Below are 16,184 nucleotides of genomic sequence, written 5' to 3' on the forward strand. Positions count from 1 at the left end.
ATATGTAATCTTTGTTATTTTTGGTAGTTTTAAGGCAAGTTTTCTCTTAATGCAGCTGAAATGATATATGAGATTTTTGTAATTTCTATAAATGAAAATGAACAAGAAATTGTGAGAGCATAACGTCATCTACTTGCTGATTTGAATATACTACACCACTGGTCAAGAAGTGTTTTCCGAAAATGTTGAAATTTCAGAATGTCATAACTTCTTTATTACTTATCCGATTTTGATCATTTTTTTTTTGCACTATGATAAAATTAATTCAGAGGGCTTCCATGGCGATGGAAATAATCGTATATCTCTCGACTTGAAAACGGCAAGAACATGCTTGTCGATACTTTGTCTTTTTTAGTGCCACATACTGATTATAATACCCAAGAAAAAATTCGTGGTGTACTGTTAAGCCCTCTTCCATCCAACATTTTCTGCAGGGATTTTTGAAAATCTTTCTTATGAATTTGATAAAATTTTTGAGTGGATTTCTTTATAATACAAGTTGCGTCCCTGCAGGGACGTTTTCCTTTTGCCAAAGTAGGGCAGAGTGGCCACTGTCAGGTCTTTTTTTTTTTTGACGCTTTTTATAACCTTTATTCAGACAAATCAAATGAAATTGTTACATTGTAATGACACAAAATATAACTATAATACAATGTTTAACGGAAAACAAAAGGTTGTGTGCAAAGTAGTATAGATAAAACATACATAAATTGTACACATTGACATGATTCATGAATGTACAATAAACACCTCATACAGAAATGGAATATACATAATTTTACGACACTGAGCCTTCCTACTCAAGGAAAGGAGTCATCAGTCTGAATAAAGATTTTATCTAAAACAAATACAAAAAACGTGAGAGGTGATGGACTTTCAAAATCTTTCAGATGTATCCTATTCACCAGTTATGAACATCATAATGACTAATATCTCGCAGGGTGAATATGCAAGTGGAGATTCATAACCAAAAAATATTTGATTAAGTATTTAATGATATGAGGATCGGAGAAAATAAGCAAGTGGAGCGGGCAAAGCTGAAAACACAGGAGATTCGAATCATTCTAGATAGATTCGCTGAGGTAAATACAAAAGATATATCTTAACAAGATGCAATAATTAAACCCGGTATTGTATGAAGTATAGTTTTCCCATTTCGCGTAGTATAATGTCAATTTATCCTCCAGGGCCCCGTTGCTAGAAACTTTGCGTTTAAACGCAACTTGCAACTGATTGTCACTGGCCAATCAAAATCATTGTTGCATGCATGTCTTCTTAATAGGGCAGACCCTGAGCCAATCAGAATGGTTGTTTCAAAATTAGCAATTATTTGCTAATTGCTAATTGCTAATTGCTAATTGCTGATTGCAACTTTCTTGCAACGGGGCCCTGCAGGTCTGGAATGCTAAGAAAAATGTAAGCGCCCTCTATAGTTTGACCGTGACCTAACTGGTTCATGCGCTTTTCGCTGCTCTTGCCTCCGGCTGGTTTTGCATGTTCCCCCCATGGTAAGAAGTGCATTGGTATGTGGTTAGCGAATGGTCTCGTATGGTATTCGGCGTGAAACCGGCGGATATCGAAGTGCCGGAGAGAGGGGTAAGAAAAGAGCTTGTTTCTTATTTGACGTGTATTTTAAGTGTATGTAATAAACATTAAATGAGTTTTCAGGTTCTCAAGAAGATGTAAATCCTAATTTTGATTGCATAGGAAGCTTAGAAGTATGGTAAAAGGTAGTGGTATCATGGTACTAAAAAAGGTAGTCCGGCTGCGGACTGTCGACTACACTACACTACAGTCAGACTGCAGTATGCAGGCGCAGGCCCATTTCAATGAAATATGAAGTGAATGAAGTGAAGTGAATGCATTCACTAACGTTAGAGTAAAACCCCCAGTTTTCAGCCGACCTCCAGAATCGAGACACTTATCACATATCGCAAGCCAGCAAATTCTACTGTCACAACACATGCATGTTACATCATTTCACATATTAGATGCATAGGGTAAGGGCACCAGTATTCGGTCAGGCACCGGTATTCGGTCACTTATCACTAGTCACCAGCCAGTAAGTTCAACTGTCACAACACACGCAAATCACACTAATTCACATACTTGCACACTTATTCACAACAGGAAACTCCCTTAGGCCCCTCCAAAAATCCATCCAAAATCCCAAATTTTACCGTCAAAAGTGCAGAATCGGCGCTACTTTCCAAAAGCGCGCGCGGATAAGGCCCAGTTTTAAGAGTACGGGTCGCCGAAAAAGCGTTAAAAATCGAGAAATACGCCGTTCTCTCGCGGGATTTTTCGCTTATCGCAAGCTTGGAGTGTAATGGTATCCTCAAAAATGCAAAAGAAAAACAAAATGTCCGTACGTGCCGATACAGTGTCCCAATGTACAAGGGTTGAATGCAAGTGCCGAGGCCCCAGTATTCGGTCACCAACGGTCGCCGCAACTTCCCCGATGCAATTTTGCGCCAACAAGGTAGCGCGTGCGCTATCTAAAATCCCGAATTTTGCTGTCAAAAATGCAGAATCAGCGCAATTTGTCCAAAGCACGTGCAAATTGGGTCCTGTGTTAAGAATCAAGGTTGCCAAAAAAGTGCTAAAAATTTCAGTTGACTGTCCGTCCTCAGGAGGGACAGTCAACTGTCCGAAACGTTGAGTCTCTTACTCTCCTATACTTCCTTGGTTCTATACTTCCTTGGTTCACAGTCCTTTTCAGGACTACACTCACTCCAGAAAGAATACTCTTACTCAATTCTCACCTCTCAACCAACTTTTCTTTCTATCCTTCTCCTGTCACTCCAACAGTCCTTCTCAGGACTATACATACATGGTGAACCGCAAACCAAGTGTATCTAATACCACGCCATGCAAACACCTTCTCTCAAAAATCATCGAAGCTAAAATATGATTATAATAAATATTCTATGGCCTGAAATGTCACTTTGTGTAACCCTTGAATTTCAAGATCATACCTGTGCCTAGCCCCCTATTAGAAATCCATGTTTATACCAAGTCAGTCAAGTCTACACTTTAGCTTTCAATGCTTTTGTTAAATTACATATTCACATAATGAAAAAAAGAAGAGTAAAAAAGATATGACACTTGTATGACACGACATGAACCCCTTTTGATACAAAAAAAAAAAAAAAAATGTAACATGTTCTTTATTTCTTCCCCTCACAGAAAGCAATCAACCATGGCAACCCTCAAACTTTGTAAGTAAAGCTTCATGATGAGCCTTTTGTAGCCTTTTGTGTGATGGTTACTAGATTTCCATGATCAATTTCTTTGGAGTCTAACATGGTAGCTGAACTGTTTTCTGTAGCATTAATTCTAATCTACTGAAGTATGAGCACATTTGTACCTATTTTTGTAGTGCTATACAAGGTTACTGATCATTATGCAAGCCTTCATGAGAGGTACAGGAACAATTGTTTTAATTGTTCTTACAAACTTAAACTTGTCTCATGGTGTTTTACATTATTGTGACATAATATTTATATCTGATGATAACTTGCATCCAATGACTGAAGTAGATCAGAATGGGATTGTAGTAGTCATTTGTCTGCTATTTCGTTACCACAGTCATGTGAAGCAAATTAGGCTTCACTGTGCATCTACAATGTAGTATATTGGATAACTCCGAGACACATGCTGGATGGTATCGCTTTATAGATATTGTCACTCCTTGTTCTGTCTACCATTATATATTGGATTCAGTGACATCATGAATGTGGCACTTTTTTTCTTTTCCCTGGGGCACGATTTCTTCAAGTAAGAAAAAAGTTTAGGAACATGACGTATTTAACATGTAGGATATATTTTAAGTGTAGACTGTCTTTTGTTTGTTGTGTTTAAAAGTTAAGTTTGTATTGATTTGCTGAAGTAGAAAACTTTGCGCATCTATGTTCAGCTATGTGACTGATTCCCAACTTCCTTACATGTGAACTCCACAGTGGCAAACCGACTGAAGTCGGTCAAGAATATCCAGAAGATCACAAAGTCCATGAAAATGATTGCGGCAGCTAGGTATACCAAAGCAGAGAGAGAGCTGAAACCTGCAAGGGCGTATGGAATGGGAGCAACTGGTAAGTTTGTAACGTCAATCCTTTACCACTTCAGCACAAAATCTGTGATCGAGAAAATTTAATGCTGTAAAAGTGGATATTTTCGCGCGACTAATTTTTTGCGTTTGGACAGGTAAGAAGAGTTTACTGTGTTTTTAATTTTGCGGAATCAAGACGTCAACTATAATTGGAACATATGGCACGCAAAAATATTTGCGTGCTTTTATTCTCGCGCTAGCTTCTGGTTGCGCAAAATGCGCGAAAATTTCAACACCGCGAAAATCTCCACTTTTACAGTATCTCAAGAATCCTATCTTTATGGGACACTGAAAAGACCTCAACGTTAGTTGAGGGAAATTTACAAGGTGGTTTACATGTTGGAATGAGGCTTCCAATGCAGGGGGAGAGTCCTGTCCATTTGCTTGATGGAAAAACTAAGGGAGTGATTTTAAAATGACTGGTGTACAGTTGCTTGTACACCACATTTTTTAGCAAAAGTGTTACAATAGACGCTAGACGTCGGCACCTTCACCATGATTTGTGCTTTTGAACCATGGCTGTACCTCTAAACCTGCAGACATGTACCAATTTCAACCTAAATGTAAAGTGATCTGTAGCTTTCAGCACCTATTTGGTAACCAAGTACACAAACTGGCAATATTCTATCCACAAGCCTAACTTTGGCGTGTGTTTGAGTGTGTGTGTATGTGTGTGTGTGTGTGTGTATTTGCAGCAAAGTGCAGTTCATACAGACCGTCCCCATAAAATCACAAAATGAGGGATGGAAAGTTGGACACTGAAATTTTCTACCCTTTGCCTCCCTGGTGTACACAGCTCTCTACGAGAAGGCAGAGATCGAGCCGGAGGTTGAAAAGGAGAACCACCTGCTGCTCGCTCTCTCAAGTGACAGGGGCCTCTGTGGAGGTATCCACTCTAACGTCACGAAAGCAGTCAAAGCCTACATCGCAGAGAAGGGTGACAATGTCAATGTCAAGATCGTAACAGTAGGGGACAAAGTTCGAATGCAGTTGCAGAGGTAGGTTTGTTTTCACACGAAGCGAGAAAAACTATCACATGCTCTATAAAGTGACACTGAAAAAGATGTACTGGTGATGAGGGATAGTATGAAAGAATTGGAACATCAAGAGTGATTTCTATTGAAGTTCATGCAATTCTTCTGTCAAGATGTTATCATTGCAACTGATTGACAGTTGACATTGATTTCTATTTGTGTGTGTGTTTGTGTTTGTATGCACGCAGATTTACAGGAATATCTTGAAGGCAGTTTTGTGAAAGTAACAGTCATGTTAACTTATTTTTAGGATTGCACATAGGTCAGTCATTCATGTCGCTGACATGTTATATCTTTATGAAAATGTTCATGTTTATTCCCTTTTCTCGATTTGGTGGAAGATTGAGACATTTCGCATATAAAGCAGGATGAAATACTTCTTTGAAGTCATAAAGTATGTAACCTTTATATTCTTTGTGACCTCCAAATAACCTAGACAGTTAACCCGTTGATGAGTCCCGATTATACTCGGGCAGGTGTCTATGGAAAATGTGTGTTGTAGCGAAATCAGTCCGTCCTCAACGGGTCAAGATGTATCGCTCAGAAAGTTGTCTACCACATTAAATGTTACGGCATGATCACTAGATGAGATGCTTCCAGCCACATTGAGCAGGCTTTTTTTTTTTTGTCGCAAAAAACTAATTATGGCCTTGTTCAAATGATGACTGCCACCTTTGACAAAACCTGTCTTCAAATGCCAACGAGAAATATTTTACTCATTGTTTCTTTCAGGACTCACGCAGACAGCATAGTGTTGGCAGTGAATGAGTACGGAAGGAAACCGCCCACGTTCACAGAGGCATCGCATGTTGCCAGCAACATCCTAGATCTTGGCTATGACTTTGACACTGCAGAGATTGTCTTCAACACCTTCAGGTCTGTGGTCTCCCTCCTTAGTGCCCCAATGCAAAACTGTCCAACTATGTGCCAAGCAAAAAAAAAAAAAACCCCACAGCAACATTAAAAACAAAACAAACCACACTCACAACCCCCCTAACAAATAAACAAACTAAGGCATGCCCTTTGCAACCCCTCCCTCTTAAAAAAATGCCAACAACCCTAAAGAAATCATTCAAAATTTGAGAAACAAAATTGACTGTATGTCTTTGAGTATAAGTCATTAAGGCAATGGAAGAAAAGAAGAAACTGAGAAAGGGCCAGAATGTTGACTATGTGTATAGTTGGATTTCTGGTCAAGAGATTTCTATTGTAGTATATGTCCTGAATATTTCACATTTTTCTCTTGTAAGTTTCTTTCCCATCTCAAAAGTGTAAATTGCATAATCATTCTTTCTTGAAGGAGCAGCTGCTGAAAGAGATTCAACATAATGTTTTGATTGTATGTAAAACATTGTATTAGGTAATGGCATAGTGGATACATTTGTTGGTAGTGGATTATGAAACCTGTCCAATCTGTGGAAGTAACCTCAACTATGTACGTTGAATTTCTCAATGATGTCAAGACACGTCAATCTCAAGATAAACAATGCCATAGCTCATTTGTTCATGTGAGTGGTGTTCTGACAAGCACGAGAGGCTAGGTGTGTAGAAATCTCAGTGGTCAAGGACCGATTGGTTGGAATGAAAGGACACATTGTTTGACAGTCACAGAAATATTGATTTGTTCTGTGTATGTGTTGAAGCTTTGAAGTTTCTGTCACTTGATGTTCTTATATGAACAGGTCGGTAGTATCCTACAGGACCACATTGCAGCCAGTGATTCCCTTTGAGACGTTGAATGCATCAGGTGAGTTCTTGGACATTGATCATCATTGGAGGGTACACTGGTGACTCTTGAAGAGAAATGGGTTCTGTTTAACTTTAAATACAGCCAACCTTGCCTTTGTCGAATCTATTTAGACTGAAGAAATAGCTTCGACTTCAAGAGAAAATTCAACTTATGAGGGATTAAAATCAATAGATTATAAAGAGAAGACGACTTGGAAAAAAACCTTCGACTTAGGCGATTATTTGACTTATGTGAGGTGGACTTAAGCAAGGTTGACTGTATGAAACACCACCCATCGCACTGGTATTCATTTCATGATGTGACTTTGGATGTGGGTGCGTTGAGATAGGTAGTTATTTTTTTTCTTCCCCCTTCAGACATTAACATACAGCTAATTGCTCTAATGGAAAAGGCGGAGGTAATTTGCAATCTACGGTCAGAATTCTTCATATCGCATATGGCTATAACAGAACCAATGTTGGCGGCGCACTAATTTAATCGGCGTATTTTGGAGCGATTTGCAGTCAACCCCACTTCCGGTTGCAGCTATCGCTGCGTGCAGCGGCGCTGCTAGCGTCCCACACACTTATTCATCGTGTACAATTTTGCCATAGGCTTCTTGTGTGGAGAACTTACACAAATCTGTATATGTGGGACTGTAATAGAGATAGTCGCGTGCGATGAAAGGATCGTACACATGGGTCAATTTTTATGCCTCCGCCAATGAAGTGGCCGGAGGCATTATGTTTTCGGGTCGTCCGTGGTGGTTTTACATCAAACTTGGTATGAGGGTATATCCTTGGGGGATAATACTTTGTTTGGATTTTAGGGTCAGGGGGTCGAAGGTCAAAGGTCACAGGTTATTTTTTAAAATGTGATTTTCAGGGTATTGGTACACTTGAAAGGTGCATGGTCCCGGTGTTTTAGTCAAATGCGTACGCGGGTGCACGGCGCAAGTTTCCTATAGAGACCTACGCTATCGACTTCTCTTTGGCGCTTACGCTTTGGCCCACTTTCCCGAGTCCGAAGAAGTCCGATTCAGTGTAGTCAGTGGTCCGATCACAGTTCGGCTCATGAATCGGCTGAGGGGGATGACAGCTTTAGCAAACTTCTTTTGTCATGTTACAATAACAAGCACATATGCACGCACCCGGCATTACTACAGACTGCGCGATGCGCAAAGAAGACAACAAAGGCAACGTTACTTAGCAACACCTACGCACTTTACTCTTGATGACAGCTCAACTTCGGTAATCTTCGTATCAATGCTGACGGTGATCGGCAGTATCATCAACAGTGCCATCTACACTACCGGGACTATGCCCCTTTAACATAAATGCACAGGAAGGATAGTACACTGTTAGCACAATTCCCGCCATGGTGTCAATCTTATGGTAGTGCTCTGATCCAGCACCTTACAATGCAGCACATCTATATGAAGGTCTTGGTTTCACTTTATTCAGACTTCGGGAATTTGTGATGATGCATGCAAAGGAAACAAGCCAAATAGCTCTATCACACACACACACACACACACACACACACACACACACACACACACACACACACACACAAATCCAACTCAATAAATTGTTGATGGTTTTGCAAGCTCTGTTTGATAGCCAACTGTATGTTTTCCATCTGAAGAGGGCTGCATACCTCTACAGAGTTCATAATAACAAGCATTGAGTCATTGAACTGTACATGTCTTTCAAGTATTGTTCAATGGTGTGATCTTTCTCCATTGGCTGGTTCAATCAAGTAGCATACTGTACACATGAATGTATGCCATTTATACATGCATAAAATTTGCTATATATGAATGACTGCAGATCTGACACTGTAACAGAATGCCTGATCACATTTATATATTCATATATAATATATATATTCACAGACATTGTATATAGTCATATATTCATATATTCATATATTCATATAGTCCTATATGTAGTATGGACCTGTTGATCATTTGTGATTATTTGTAATTATTTGTAATTATACAGTTACAGACGAGCCTGATTTCCCATAGACCATGTACAAAGTACAGCCGGGCCAAAGGCGGGGCCTAAGGCCGGACCCAAGGCCACGGGCCTTAGCCCGGAACCAGGGGCCCATAGCCCAAGTGGGCCCAGGCCCAGGGGCCCATAGCCCAAGTGGGCCCAGGCCCAGTGGCCCAGGGGCCCAAGGCCGGGCCGAGGCCAGGAGCCTAAGTGCTGGCCCAAGGCAGGGGGCCCAGCCAGGGGCCACCAGACTGAGACCACTAAGAGTACCAGTCATGACTTGCTGTGATAATGATGTGACAGGCCTGTGCATACCCATATTATGTAAATACACTGTACAGGGCTGTGCATATTATGTAAATACACTGTACACTAACTATACACAGTCATGACTTGCTGTGATAATGATGTGACAGGCCTGTGCATACACATATTATGTAAATACACTGTACACTAACCATACACAGCCCAGTCGCTGTATAAATTGCGACAGGGCTGTACCTGAGCAGCCCACAACACAGAGCAAACACAAAGCAAATTTTACGATTGCATTTAGTTTTGATACTTGACATTTTTTGTCACCTCAAACGCATCAAAGACAATCTTTATTAATGAGACCTCATACCGTACCTGTTTTCCTGGGGTTATTTGTGGGAATTCTGCGATCTGGGTACTATTCGCAAATCTAACAACTTGTGAAAATATCAACTCCTGATCATGTAACGTGCATGTGTACATTTTTGTGTTCACTGCTGTATTCCATGAACATGAATTCAACAACTACTGTTATATCCTGTAATATGAGCTGCCAGGACAAAACTCACATACGCTCTGATTCTGTATAGCAATCACTTTCAAAGCAATGTATTGATACATTTCTGCCAGCTAAAAATTCTTAAATGTTGTTCACCCATGCGAACGGGTACAGAAACTGAAGCCTAGGTGGTGGGTTAAGCAGAATTGCTGCTGTCCTTACAGTCCCACTCATATGTTTTCATGTTAGTCTAATGCTAGTTTGTGGCAATAAGAGAGTGTGCCAAGCAGTTTGCCAAGCAGGGATTCAGCTGGATGTCGAAAGTGATTAGCCATTCTGATACTTGAATTTAACAATACCATTGAACAATTCCATACCACCTAAAACCCCAACCCTATCAAATTCCTTAGAATTTCTGCTATCAAAACAATGATAGGATAATCTGCAGACAAGGTAGATTTTTTCTGTCACAAATCTGCTGTTACTGTGTTATTATCTCCGCCAAGGGGGAAGGTTATGTTTTCGTTACCGTTGGTTTGTTTGTTTGTTTGTTTGTTAGTTAGTTTGTCTGTGTGCAAAATAACTCAAAAAGTAAGTAACGAATTTGGATGAAACTTGCAGGAAAGGTTTAGATTGATACAAGTAACAGATGATCAAATTTTGGTAGTGATCTGAGAATTTTAGAGGAATTCATGAAGGATTTTTGATATTTTGGCAGGTAGGGTCAACGAACTTGGGAGTTCAGGCTGCACGTATTTGAGGTTTGCATGCGCGCACTAAAGTGCATGCTCTAGTTTCTGCTGGGGCGAGGCGCGCCGTGCAGCTGAGGGTTTATGACGTAACAAAGGCCTCTATATTGGGAAACTGGGCGACTTTCAGCACACAATGCTGTAAGTATGTATGGGTGGAAATCACTTCTATGGAAGAACAAGATCAGTGGTGGAAATGAGCTGCATGCTTGGCGGAGATCTGCGCTCTCAGAGTGCTTCTGTAGTTTTGAATGTCTTCCTCTGTGAAAAATGTGAAATCAATGAAAGGAAAAAATATGGTACCTGGTAAATATTAATAGCTGTGCACATTATTCACACATGTACTATACAATGTATGACAGTAGCATATATTCACTCACAAAAAAACACTGATACATGTAAAGGAGTTAAAGAATCAGCAGACATAGTTTTACAAGATGTATTGCAGAGTTCAATTAGTATTAGTATTAGTAGTAGTATTAGTAATAGTAGTAGTAGTAGTAGTAGTAGTAGTAGTAGTAGTAATAGTAATAGTAGTAGAAGTAGCAATGATAATGATAATATTGGCTACTTGTATAGCGCACAGGTCCGCTTTTTAGTGCTCATGGCGCTTCATAAATGAAAAGATAGATATAACACATGTTCAAACATGACAACAGAAAAGAAAGTGGCAAACAACAACAAACACATACCAGATAAAGAATACAATTGTTTCGAATATTATAGACTGCAATTATAGTCCTCGGTGTGAGAGGAATAGGTAACGTTTTGAAGTTTGGATTTGAATGTTTCTGTAGATGACAATTATAGCTGTACACACAGAGAAAATGTTCCAGTTAAAGAGGAACGTAGTCATACAAAGTGTATGTATTTCACATTTTTCAGTATTTTCAATCTTTCATATCCATATGCAATGGGCATAATGGACTCATTTGCATATCATTTGCATAGTATGCTATCATGGGGTGTGAAAGTATGCTGAGTGTTGACATATAGGTCATCCACTCATTGTATCCCCCGAACAGAGTTCGGAGGATACTATGGATTTGGCCTCGTTGCGCCGCGTCCGCCGCAGAGATTTTCTTGTGAGCGCTCTACTGGCTGCAGTTCTCCTTAGATCATCTTCAAATTTGGCATGAAGGTGTGTTATGGTAAAACGAAGATGCCTATTGTTTTTAGTGATGGTGCCCTCGCTTGTTCCGTCTTTATACATGAAAAAGTACATTTAACAGGGTCTGTTTGTGTGTGCAACGCTGGCCTTGCTTCGTGACCAATTTTTTTTATGCCTCTGCCAACGAAGTGGCCGGAGGCATTATGTTTTTGGGTCGTCCGTCCGTCCGTACGTACATCCGTCCCATTTTGTTTTTGTCGATATCTCAAGAACCGTGTGGTGGTTTTACATCAAACTTGGTATGAGGGTATATCCTGGGGGGATGATACTTTGTTTGGATTTTAGGTTCACGGGGTCGAAGGTCAAAGGTCACAGGTTATTTTGTGAGAAAAAGGTTGAAAATTCATGTTTTTCTCCATATCTCGCAAATGGTTCAAGGTATCTTCATGGAACTTAGTATATATGCTTGTTCCAATGGGCAGTGATTATCTAGAGAAGTTGGGGGTCATGGTTCAAAGGTCAGGGGGTCAAAGGTCAAGGTCAACTCCTCAAAATATCACTACTTTCCTTATATTTATGCAATGCCTGAAGGTTTTTTTTTTTTTAACTTGATGTATGCATGTATTACCCGATATATATATTCTGTGGGAAGTTTCTTGCCAAAAGGTCAAAAGTCAAAAGGTCAAAGGTCAAGTGAAAGTGTTGAATTGCACTTTTTCCTCCATATCTCAAAAGTAACTCAAGGTATCATCATGAAACTTACATATTTATGCATGTTCAACCTAACAGTGATTCTCTTTGGAACTGTGAGGTCAAAGGTCAAAGGCCAGGTTTAGATAATGCTATTTTCCCATTTGATACTGAAATTATACTTTTTCTCAATACCTTGAAAATTACTCAATGTATAAACTTATAAAAGGGTCAAAAGTCAAGTAAAACTCATCAGTTCCCCAAATACCTGCACTCTGACATTTTTAATCATTCATCCAATTGAACCTAGTTCTAGGAAAGTGAACATTCAGCACATTTGTGGCAAACCTGTCATTTTAATATTTTGCCAATTGTGTGAAACTGTCATCACACATTGTCAAGACATTGTACTATAGACCTATTAGGAGAACCATGCATTATGGCGGAGGCATATCAGTCGCCGTAGCGATAATAGTCTAGTCAACTATTTGATCTAAGTCAAAATAGTAAAATATGAAGTGAAAACATTCAGATTAGGGGTTTCAACATCTCTGAATTCTGTGAAGGGGTATAGTTTCAGTAATGTCGGCCTCATAAATGATCTGAAGAATAGATGAACATGGCACATTCAGTGCAGCAGTTGTAACTGTGTACTCAGCACTAGCAGCAGTGCAATGGGCCTCTAGTTCGCCGGGGGCAGCGGGGCAGGTGTAGGGAGCAATAGTTCTTGAATCTTTCGCGATCATCCATGATTAATAGCTTTTAGAAAGACACTCGCTGAAAAGGTAAAATTTGCGTGACCGATGTTGAGCAGACGCTACCGATGCAAGTGAAACTGTGCGTTGGCGTGCAGTGCATTGCGGTGCAGTGCATTGCGGTGCAGTGCATTGTGGTGCAGTGCATTGCGTACGTAACGCGTTGGCGATAACCAGAAGTTAAGCTGACTGCATAAAAGCCAGGATGTTGATTGCGCAATGCATTCTGGGACGATATTTTGCTATATGTGATATGGAGAATTGGCCATAACACTGTACAAAACAGTATTAGTTGAACATAGAGCAATGTCCAAGACACATACTGTCCACTCAGGATGTCATTACTCTCCATCTTGCCTCCATTGATTAAGGAAAAATTATCAGTGTTTTGCTTGTGCTTGAGGAAATAACAGTGTGATAATTGTTATTTTGAAGAGGTTGTGTGTGGCAGCATGTTAGTTAATGTCAGCGAGTAATGTTTTGCTGGTTTCATTGAGCAAAAATAGATCTTGCCTGAGAGCAAGTCATCCGCTCTCACTTGAAGTCCAAGGCATCACAAATATAGTGCGCCATGATACACTACGCATTTTTGTGGGTCAGGAATGTATCTTAAAGGTAGGGAATCCCATTTGCATGCCTTAAATGAAGAGTTGTATAAATACAGTGGTATGTTGAAGAGAGTATCATTTTAGAAACTCCCATAAAGTATTGAAAGTGGAAGGTAACATTTAGTACATTTTTTTGACCGTTAGATTTTGAATTGAATTTTTTTCGGGGCTCATCGTAAATTCCAGTACATTACTAGGTTACCTTTGCAGACCCATGCACTGCATGTGTGTCCATCGTATATATTTTGTGAAGAAAGTTCATCAAAACTTACAAACATTTCTATATACATTCTTGCCACACACTCTATATGTTATTACATCAGCTCTTATACTTTTAGATTTGTGTTTATAGATAAAAAAATACAGAAAACTGCATCAAAAAGGCTTAAGTGTGGCTGACACACAGAACTACTGAGTAGTTGAGTTTTGTGCATTATTCAAATTGTAGATAACTGTTGACTTCCAAATTTCTCAGCAGTGGCCTAAACAAGTCCCCTGAGGTTCATATTTAATGTTTTGCTGCATTTTGGGAGGTCTGTAAGAGGTATCCCCTACCTTTAAAAGACCCTGTATCGTGGGGGTTCATGGAGTGGGAGGGCTGGCCTGGTTCGGGTATATTTGAGAATCCCTGTAAAGAATTGTGTACATCTTTATCACTGATCTCTGAGAGTAATTACACTCGCTGAACCATTACCAATGAGAGTACGCATTGATGCATGTAATTGGTGACTGGTGCTATCCATAGTTTTCATTGTAGCCTGTTGGGCAGGAAATGAAATGGACCCCCCCCCCCCCCCCATGAATCCCAATGCTACTGGGTCTCTAATCTAACTGTATATGCCATATATTTCGCGAGTCTAAATTTTCGCGGATCAGGAATTCCCGACAATTACGCAAGTGTTTAAATTCGCGATTGTGGAGTCCTGTACTAAATGGAGAAGTATATACGCATATGTCACATTCATATTGGGATCAGAGTGAATATTTTTGCGTGGCTTTTGCAAATAGTACCAGACTCGTGAAATTCGCGAAAATAAAAACCTGGCAAGATGTTGGGCTTAATTATACACCATGCATATTTCCCATTAAAGCTTAGATTTGATCATGAATGCACCCCCTCCTCTCACATGCATCCTTTCGCAACAGAGAATCTGAGTGTATACGACGACATCGACTCGGACATCCTGCGCAACTACAGCGAGTTCCAGCTGGCCAGCATCATCTACAGCTGCATGATGGAGGGTGCCTGCAGCGAGCAGAGTTCCAGGATGACCGCCATGGACAATGCCACCAAGAACGCTGGTCAGTACAGGCTGACATGAGCCTTGATATAGTGGCACTGATAGGCATAGCCTTAGTAACCATCAACAACAAAAGCAAAAAAAAAAAGGGTTGCTTTTTCTTTGGTAACACTATTTAGTACAGGGTGTTCGCATTATAAGGGACGTGATTACAACAAAATTTGCAACAAAGTGAAAATTCAGGGCGCGAAATTATTATTGTTTATGTCTGGTGTGAAATTCCCTTCGGATATGATGGAATTATAACGAAAGAAAACTGCCTGTTCCAAGGACTTTGATGTAACTGGAGTACCCTGTGTAATGCATTAATGCCTCATAGTGTTACTGTGAAACTCTTTGCCTACATGTACTCACCATTGAAAGCTACATGAATCACAGCAGCAACACATACATTGTTGCCTTTATGATATTACATTTAAAAAATCAAAAGATTTTAAATTAGTGATTACAGATTTGTTTACAACTGTCACATTCTGTTTCTGTTGTTTTTCTCCTTTGCCTATCTCTGAACTTAATACAGGTGAGATGATTGACAAACTGACCCTCAAGTACAACCGTACCAGGCAAGCTGTCATCACCAGGGAACTGGTAGAGATTATCTCGGGAGCCGCCGCCATCGAATGATGACCGCCCGCCATTTAATCTTTGCCCTCCAGTCTACTTCTTAGTCACAGAATATTTGTATAGATGTGTCATCTTCATATCTAGATCTATGTTTGATTTGAAAAGATAAAGGTAAAATGTCCACAGTTCTGAGATGCCCAACTTGATATTGGGGTGGATGGATGGATGGAGTATTTGTACAAACATGGGTTTGTCCATCCACATGTTGTTCCACTAAGATTGAAAAGAAATGATCGGCTAATTTGATCCAAAAGGGAATTGATGTGTACCTTGCAGGGTAAGAGAATAAGAGAATGCTGTGCCCTTTTAAGAGGGCCTTTGTACCGTCTCAAAATGGCCAAAAATGGGGTCTGCTTTTGTCGCATCAAGAATACAAGATCAATAACTACATACAGAAGTGTTTTTTCTTGTCTGGTCCACTTCAAAAGACTGCCATATGCCTCAAATATTTTCAAAATTTCGAGAAGCGCAGAACCAACATTTTTGATGTTGGTGATACTCTTTTCATTTGCTTACTTACAACCTGTGGTATTAATATCTGGTTTAGTTTATTTATCCAATGATTCTGATGACATTACTGGATTTCCATTCCCATGGAATTTGATCATCTTGGAAAGAGTCTGTGTTTGTTTCAGGATGAGCTGTATTCCTGTTGTCGTGCAGAGATTGAAGAATTGAAATTTTATTAAAACCAGAGGACCTAACTACTACTATA

General features: G+C 39.9%; 1 protein-coding gene across 1 annotated transcript; it reads left to right on the plus strand.

Moving 5' to 3' along the window:
* The first annotated feature begins 1,467 nt into the window (after window positions 1-1,467).
* On the plus strand, window positions 1,468-16,184 carry LOC140242463 (ATP synthase subunit gamma, mitochondrial-like). Its single transcript, XM_072322199.1, has 8 exons — window positions 1,468-1,596; window positions 3,190-3,221; window positions 3,963-4,094; window positions 4,908-5,109; window positions 5,878-6,021; window positions 6,828-6,892; window positions 14,691-14,846; window positions 15,366-16,184. The coding sequence occupies exons 2-8, from the start codon at window positions 3,203-3,205 to the stop codon at window positions 15,467-15,469; spliced, it is 822 nt and encodes a 273-aa protein (XP_072178300.1). The 5' UTR covers window positions 1,468-1,596; window positions 3,190-3,202; the 3' UTR covers window positions 15,470-16,184.

This window comes from Diadema setosum, chromosome 2 (genome assembly GCF_964275005.1).
Source record: "Diadema setosum chromosome 2, eeDiaSeto1, whole genome shotgun sequence".
NCBI classification, from domain to species: Eukaryota; Metazoa; Echinodermata; class Echinoidea; order Diadematoida; family Diadematidae; genus Diadema; species Diadema setosum.